The sequence below is a fragment of the Cyclopterus lumpus genome, chromosome 13 (assembly GCF_009769545.1).
Source record: "Cyclopterus lumpus isolate fCycLum1 chromosome 13, fCycLum1.pri, whole genome shotgun sequence".
NCBI classification, from domain to species: domain Eukaryota; kingdom Metazoa; phylum Chordata; class Actinopteri; order Perciformes; family Cyclopteridae; genus Cyclopterus; species Cyclopterus lumpus.
In genome coordinates, this window is record NC_046978.1 from 13,844,689 (window position 1) to 13,852,850 (window position 8,162).

General features: G+C 45.4%; 1 protein-coding gene across 3 annotated transcripts; it reads left to right on the plus strand.

The window, feature by feature from the left end:
* Positions 1–368: 368 nt before the first annotated feature.
* On the plus strand, positions 369–7,414 carry slitrk3a (SLIT and NTRK-like family, member 3a). 3 transcript variants are annotated; one of them, XM_034548696.1, is made up of 3 exons: positions 369–966; positions 1,652–1,739; positions 4,547–7,414. In XM_034548696.1, the coding sequence occupies exon 3, from the start codon at positions 4,605–4,607 to the stop codon at positions 7,317–7,319; it is 2,715 nt and encodes a 904-aa protein (XP_034404587.1). In that variant the 5' UTR covers positions 369–966; positions 1,652–1,739; positions 4,547–4,604; the 3' UTR covers positions 7,320–7,414. The 3 variants fall into 3 exon arrangements, with proteins under 3 accessions (XP_034404587.1, XP_034404588.1, XP_034404590.1); XM_034548697.1 differs by lacking the exon at positions 369–966 and adding an exon at positions 1,062–1,468; XM_034548699.1 differs by lacking the exon at positions 369–966 and having other exon boundaries at positions 1,642–1,739.
* Positions 7,415–8,162: the final 748 nt, after the last annotated feature.

An 8,162-nucleotide genomic window follows, 5' to 3' on the forward strand; every position in this document is an offset into this window, starting at 1 on the left:
TAAGTGTGATTATTATGAAATGCCTCTCAATATTAATAAATATAAGAGCATGTAGAGAGAGTCTCGTCGCGTCCTTACTGTCATCCACAGGTCTCGCAGTCTGACCCACCGCGCACACCCCTACACACACACACATATATATATATATATATTATTTGGTGTTTTCTTGATCCACGTCCACGCTCCTCACTCTCTCCTCACTTCACTCTGCGTCCTCTCCTCCTCTCGACAGCATCCAGAACTATAGCGCAACCGTCCCCCATCACTCTTTTCCTTCCCTCCTCCTTTCTCTCTCACCACCAGATCTCTCTCCACTGCGTCTCTCACCCCTTTGCTGCCCCCACCCCCCACCCAGCTCGGTCCCTCTCACTCCTCTGACGCACGACAGGGAAGCGGACCCGAGGAAAGGAAGACACCAACAAAAAAATATATATAATAAAAAAATGCAGCAGCTGACCCAGCCGTCGATATGATCCAGAGACTCTTGCTCCTGCTGCACCGGACAGAGACGAGGTCCTGAAACCGAGAGGAGAACACTCTCACCCGGCTACACTGTTGTTGAGTGCTCGCCCAGGGGGCGGCGACGGCGGCGGAGGAGGGGGAGAAGGAGGAGGAGGAGGAGGAGAGGGGAGGAAGAGGAAGTGGACGGGCACAAGTCGAGGGCTTGCATTTTAAGCAAACTGTTTAGAAAAAAAGAAAAAAAAAGAAAGAAGGGTAGAGAGTCAGAGTCACCCGAGAACGAGAGTGGGAGAGATTGCATTCCTCTCACGTCTTCAATCCTCTCTTTTGCCTCGGCCGATCAGAGAAGGTGAGAGAGAGAGAGAGATATAGAGAGACCGAGGGAGGGAAAGAAGGAGAACGTGCGAGAGAGAGAGAGAGAAAGAGAGAGAGAGAGAGAGATCTAACAAGATTCACACTAGTGGTCTTTTTTTCCCCGATGCTGTCCAATTGCAGTACGAAACTAAGGTGAGTGCTTAAGCTGTGTGTGCCTGTCCATGAGTGTATCGGGGGGGGGGGGGGGGGGGGGGGGGGATCCTATGCAGAGATGTGTGTGTGTGTGTGTGTGTGTGTGTGTATGTGTGTGTTCATGTGCCCATTGGTGTCTCTGCATTGCCATGGACTCCAAAAAGCGACAGCAAGCGCTCTCCGTGCGTCAAGGGTAACGGATCGCAGAGACCCGTTTGACTGATCAATAGCCGTCTGTTCTCTATTCGATGTCACGACGGAAGGCTCCGCTGCATTATGCTTGGCAAGTGTTCCAACCGGCGCTGCGCTCTCTCCGCCGTGTTGACGGCGATGTTATTTCGGGGTGAATTTCGGTGGACGAGTGCGAGACCCCTGACCGGTTTGGATAAACTGGAGCTCGTCAGATTACATCGTTCTCTCAGTAACTTAGTTTGATATGAATTCGAGATTAATAGGTCGCGTTGACATTGCCACTCACGGGGGAGCAACACTTTTAATTTATGTAAGTATAGCCCAACAGCTTGGTTTGGAATCCGTGGCTCATTCGCATGCGTATCTCTCTTCCGCTCTCCCTCCTCAATGCCCCACTCTCTCTTCCCGTCTCCACCTCTCCGATTCCTCCGGTTCCTCTAACGGCTCGCTCACCCCCCACCCCCTCCCCCGTTTCTTGTTCTCTTCCTCACAGCCCGGCATCGGACGGTGAGCGGGACGCACCGGGCAATAACCGAACACATCGCTGGAGGATATGTGAAGTTGGAATCCCACGAAACTAAGTAGGTATAGCACCTGATTTTGATACACCCAAGGGAATATAATATGGCCACATTACTTTAATTGCTTTTAATGCCGTTATTACTTTTTTGACATTGCATCTGCGCTTTTTTTTATTATCTCTGTCATGGGAGCGGAATCACTAAATTCTGGAGGATTATACGTACGGAGAGGGCAATGAAAACAATGATTTTCACAGTGAAGAGATCGTGCTCAAGGATCTTTTTTTTTTTTTTTTTTTTTTTTCTTCTCCTTGGCGCATTTTAACGTCACGTCTTTTTTTTGGGATTACAATTTTTTTTACCCCCCCCCCCCTTTTTTTCCTGTCGCTGGGCTTTTGCTTTCAGCACCATGGACAGAGGCTCTGCTCCCGGAGACGGTGTCATCGAGCGAATCTCCGGATTGCCAGCACCCTCGTTTGAACGGACAGCACTGTGCGTGTGCGTGCGCGTGTGCATGCGCGTGCGAAAAAAAATCACAGCCTTACAGAAAATATATTCAGGGGCTTTGTACGTGTGTGACTTTATCCAAGTTAACACCGTGGAGATACTGAACGGACTCTTCTTTGAGCCCGTCTTATTATTAAGTATTCTTATTATATTTGTATTGTTATTATTATTTCCATGATGTTAATATTTATTTATAGTCGGGCTGGATACTAAAACACAGCCTCGTGAGCTTTTCTAAACAGCAGCTTCGCCCACTGCGCTCTTCACTTAAACCGCCGCTCCACTAATCCTCCGATGGCATCACCATTTGGAAAAACCCAGAAGAAGTTGATTTGATTGTATGTTTGGAAAATCATGGCAGGATCAGTTGTAATGATAAGTCGACATTTCCCCTCACTCTGTTGGCTTTATGCACGGAGAACGTAACCCACGTATACGCAGTGGGAGAACAGTCTCTGCCGTTTTCAGCATGTCAGAACAGTGGCGTGCTATGCATTTATAACAGGGGTGGCCCAGGGGTAGCAACGGAATGTCAAGAGGTGGCCATGCAAGATATCAATGTGTGTGCACAGTGAGCATATTTTTTCAAGCGTTAATATTCTTCTAATAATTGACTAAAGGATAATCTGCTACATGCACATACAACTGTCTTTTTCTGCAGAACTCTTATGGCTAACATTAACAATGACAAATAGATAAGAGCTTTTTCCTATAGCTCCCTTACAAAAGTGAATGCTCACCACTAAATAAAAATGCACTATGCAAACCCCCCTAGGTTCCATATTCCTGCGTTATGTTTTTGGATAACGAATAAAAAACAAGTTCTGAGCATATTCAAGGCTGTTATAGCTGCAAGGGGTCGGGTTACCCTGTCACAGTACAACAACATCCGTTTCCAGGAGACTGCATGAAGTGACTGGATAAGTAATACGCATTATTACAGATGTGTCATGAGATTATTTACAAAGCAAACATCTTCAGGTTCCTGCGCTTTATTATACACATGTTATATTCATTTATTATTCATTAATAATAACAATAATATGAATTATTAAAATAATAATGATAACAATAATAATGAGCTGATTTGTTGAATGCTATAAGCTTGATAATTATGATTTGGACAAAGTGAATGGATGCTGGAGCAGTTGCTCTGAGCGTCTGCATTGCCGGGGATGGATTTACATTGGAATTTTAATTGAAATCCCGGTGCGTCTCAGATACGCTTACGGGTGCCTTGTGCGTCATTATCAGAAACCCGAGCGCTGTGACAAAACAATAGTAATTGAAGACCTGGAAATGAGACCGGGATGTGTTTCATTGAAAAGTTGTGTCCTGCTCCGGTGCTTGCACGTGTTTATGTTGTTGCAGAGAGTGGAGTTATTTCCCTTAAATGCAAACCAGCACGGCATCAACCACACATGCACAAGTAATGGGCTGGTCATACACCCGCCCCACAGCAAGGTAAAAGCCAACCATGTGGCACAAATCTGAAGCTGGCATCCGGGGTGGCAAATCAGATTAGGGCTGGCACTAGCCAATCCTATTTAACTGTGCCTGTGTTGGACCTATTTTGATATATATATATATATATATATATATATATATATATATATATATATATATATATATATATATATATATATATATATATATATAATTATTTTTTAAATATTGATAAACTGATCAAGTTGAGACTCTGCATTTACCATAGCGTTAGTGGCACTTTTTTATATATCAGATTTCTATGATCTAGAACATATAAATACATTGACATTAATTTTAACGAGATTGATGTTCAGCAAGTCCCTTGACCGTCCTCTTCTCGTCCTACTAATGATCACCGAGCTGATAACTATGCCATTCCTGTACACTTCCTGCGATATACTCTCATTTACCGAAAGAGGGACTGAGGTGCCTGTTATGTAATAAATACAGCATAAGGACAGTGTCTCCCCACCACTAACCTTATCCACCTGCTGTTGGCTTCGTTTATTCACGGTGATAAGCATCTCTCAGGTGATTTATTGCGACCTTACCAGCATGTCTGCTGTATAATAAATTACAATTCCCCCATATACTGTCGTCAACTGTCTGGATACAGAGATTTGTTTGTATTTCTAGGTATTACCCATCCGATAGTTTGGGATTTATATATGTTTGAAATTACTAGCTATTGACACATCAACACTATTGTCTCCATGTCATTTTATTATCCACTGGTATTCATTTCAAAGCTGTATTCCATTCTATTAAAACTAATGCCCCGTCCTCTCTTTCTCTCCTACATCTGTTACTTCTGTGTGTATTCCCCCGTCCCCTCCCTCACATCCATTCTCTCCTTCTGTTCTTTGTTGCAGTGCTGTGAAGTGGCTCTGTCCCTGGAGCCAAGACTTCATCCCTTTGGTGTCAGCGAGGATGCTGTGGGTTACCTTGCTGAGCACCATAGCCTTAGGATGGACCACCCCGATCCCACTACTAGAGGACTCCGAGGAGATCGACGAGCCTTGTTTCGAGCCCTGCTACTGCGAGGTCAAAGAGGGCATCTTCCATGTCCACTGTGACAGTAAAGGATTTACAAATGTCAGCCAGATCTCCCAGATATGGAGCAGGCCGTTCAAGCTCAACCTGCAGAGAAACTCCATGAGGAAGCTTTACTTTAACAGCTTCCTCCATCTCAACAATGCCATCTCCCTTAACCTGGGTAATAACGCCTTGCAAGATATCCACGCTGGAGCGTTCAATGGCTTAGGAATACTCAAGCGGCTGTTCCTACATGAAAACAAACTAGAAGTTTTCCGGAATGACACTTTTCTGGGCTTGGAGAGTTTAGAGTATCTCCAGGCGGACTACAATGTAATCAAACGGATTGAAAGTGGGGCTTTCAGGCATCTTCACAAATTGAGAGTGCTCATACTGAACGACAATCTGATCCCCGTGCTCCCAAATTATCTTTTCCGATCTGTGTCACTCACACACCTGGACCTGAGAGGGAACAGACTAAAGACATTGCCGTATAAGGGCATGCTGGAGTACGTGGGAAGGAGCTTAATGGAAATCCAGCTGGAGGAGAACCCCTGGAACTGTGTGTGTGAGATTGTCCAGTTAAAAACTTGGCTGGAGAGAATTCCGTATACAGCTTTGGTAGGTGAGATCACATGTGACTACCCATTCCACTTACATGGGAAAGACTTACGGGAAATCAAGCGCAGTGAGCTCTGTCCGCTGCTCTCTGATGCAGAGATTGAGGCCAAGCTGGGAATTCCCCGGATCCCATTTAGCAATGAGAACACTTGGCCTACTAAACCGTCCTCCATGCTCTCGTCTTTTCACAACACAGCCTCTTCTGTGGAATACAAGGAAAGAGTTGACAAGCCCACCAAACGACCTCGGCCCACAAAGAACTCTCCAACTCCTCGTAGTATCTATCCAGGCATCAACCAGGCCCCTGTTGCTGGCTACCAAACAAGGCCTCCCATACCAATAATTTGTCCAGCTGGATGTACTTGCAACCTTCACATTAATGACCTGGGTCTAACAGTGAACTGTAAAGAGAAAGGCTTTCACAACATCTCTGAGCTCCTCCCACGGCCCCTCAATGCCAAGAAATTGTACCTTAGTGGGAACTTAATACAGAAAATATACCGATCTGATTTCTGGAACTTCTCAAGTTTGGATTTACTGCATTTAGGGAATAATCGGATATCCTATGTCCAAGAAGGCGCCTTCATCAACCTGCCAAACTTGAAAAGTCTATATCTGAATGGGAATGACATTGAGAGACTCACCCCTGGGATGTTTCGAGGGCTTCAGATGTTGAGTTATCTTTACTTTGAGTATAACGTCATACGTGAGATACAACCTAACTCCTTCTCCCTAATGCCAAACCTCCAGCTGGTTTTCCTCAATGACAACCTGTTACGCTCCCTTCCCAATGACGCTTTTGCTGGCACCAACCTTGCACGCCTCAACCTCCGAAACAACTACTTCCTTTCCATGCCCGTGCGTGGCGTTCTGGAGCATCTGATCTCCATTGTCCAGATTGATTTCCATCAGAACCCCTGGGACTGCTCCTGTGAAATCATCCCCCTGAAGCAGTGGCTGGAAAAGCTCTCCTCCGTCATTGTGGTTGGAGACGTCATCTGCAAGACACCTGAATTTGCGTTTGGGAAGGACCTGCGTTCGCTGCAGGTTGAGGTCATCTGTCCGGAGCTCAAGTACTCTTCAGGCCCCTCCCCGGCCCTGCCAGGTGGGGATGACCTCATCACAGGGAGCTCTGACATGGGGGAAGCAAGTGGGAGACGGGCTGTCCCACTGTCTGTCCTCATTCTCAGCCTACTCATTCTTTTCATCTCTGCTGTGTTTGTTGCTGCCGGGCTTTTCGCCTTTGTTCTTCGGCGCAGGAAGAACCTTCCTTTCCGGAAACGTTCCGAGGTAGATCTGACGGGGATCCAAATGCAATGCAGGATTTTTGAGGACCCACCAAGGCAGAGCAGTGCTGGTAACACTAGCACACCCGAGAAACCGACAGCTAGTATGCACACACACACTCACACTAGTCACACACATGGCCATGGTCACGTTTATGATTACATTCCCCACCCGGTGACGCAGATGTGTAACAACCCCATCTATAAGCCTCGAGAGGGGGAGATAGCAGAGGAAGACAGAGTGCAGTTTTCAGAGAAGAAAGACAATGGCAGCAGTAGCAACAGTAACTACAGAACCTTATTAGAGAAAGAAAGAGAGTGGACCTTGGCCCTCTCCAACTCTCAACTCAACACTATCGTCACAGTTAACCACTCAACGGCTGACATGGCAGGATTTCATGAGAACGGAGGGCTCTGCCCTACAGTAATTGACAGTCAGAGGCCCACACCAACAGTGGGCTTTGTAGACTGTTTGTATGGGACAGTACCCAAACTAAAGGACATGCATGTGGCGCATGCGCACCCACCAGGCATGCAGTACCCGGATTTGCAGCAGGATGCACGGCTGAAGGAGACATTGCATTTCACAGCGGGGAAAGGCTGCTACCCTGACCCGTCCCAAAGCGATTACCTCGAGTTAAGGGCCAAACTTCAAACCAAGCCGGATTACCTCGAAGTCTTGGAAAAATCGTACCGGTTTTAACATCTCTAACCCATGGAGAAAAAAAAGAAAAAAAACACAAAATCAACACATTCACTTTGCCACCCTGGAAACAAAAAATCACCCCAAACCAATATAACAAAAAAACTAACTTGAGAGAGCAGCATGATATAAAATAAAAAAAATATTCTATTACAGTTACAACAAAGTTTCCCCTCAAAATCACTTTGGAGGAGAGGCCATTCTCAGATATTTCAATGAAGTGCCTTTTTTTCAGAGTAGCCAGCAATGTCAACAGCCGTTATTTTTATAATATATAAATATCTCTATATGCCCAAGAAAGAGCAAAAGAGGAATGAGAGGGGCACCGGGGAATAAAACATACAAAACATCCCAATATACATCCGTCACTACACCCCCTTTTCATGGAGTTACCGTGACGCGCAGGAAACACGGGAGCTGGACGTCTCCCTGACTTTGGGGTTTCTTTCTGTACACTTTAACCCCTGACTAGGATGTACAAACACCCGGAGGCCGTGCACATGAAGTTTGTAGTAAAGGATCGAAAGAGAGAAAAAAATACATATATTAAAATGAACTGCAGTTTGCTGCATGCACTCGCTTCAGTGCGGGAAGCGAGGGGATTTACTCAGACTATCACATCACATTATGAACAGAGATACTGCAACACATTTACAGTTCAGTGTTCTATTTAATTTTTATATCTTATTAATATGGTTATTACTATTAATGAGGACTTCTGTCTATATCAGGGTGCTTCTCGTAAAAAAAAAAGGATGCGCCGACCCACGGATGGTAAAACATTTGTGAATATTATTATGAGACAACGCTCAAGGTTTTCTGGATATTTCCACGCACTTTGTT

What these genes read in the sequence shown, in the direction of transcription:
- slitrk3a (XM_034548696.1), top strand. Translation starts at nt 4,605, where the DNA reads ATGCTGTGGGTTACCTTGCTGAGCACCATAGCCTTAGGATGGACCACC.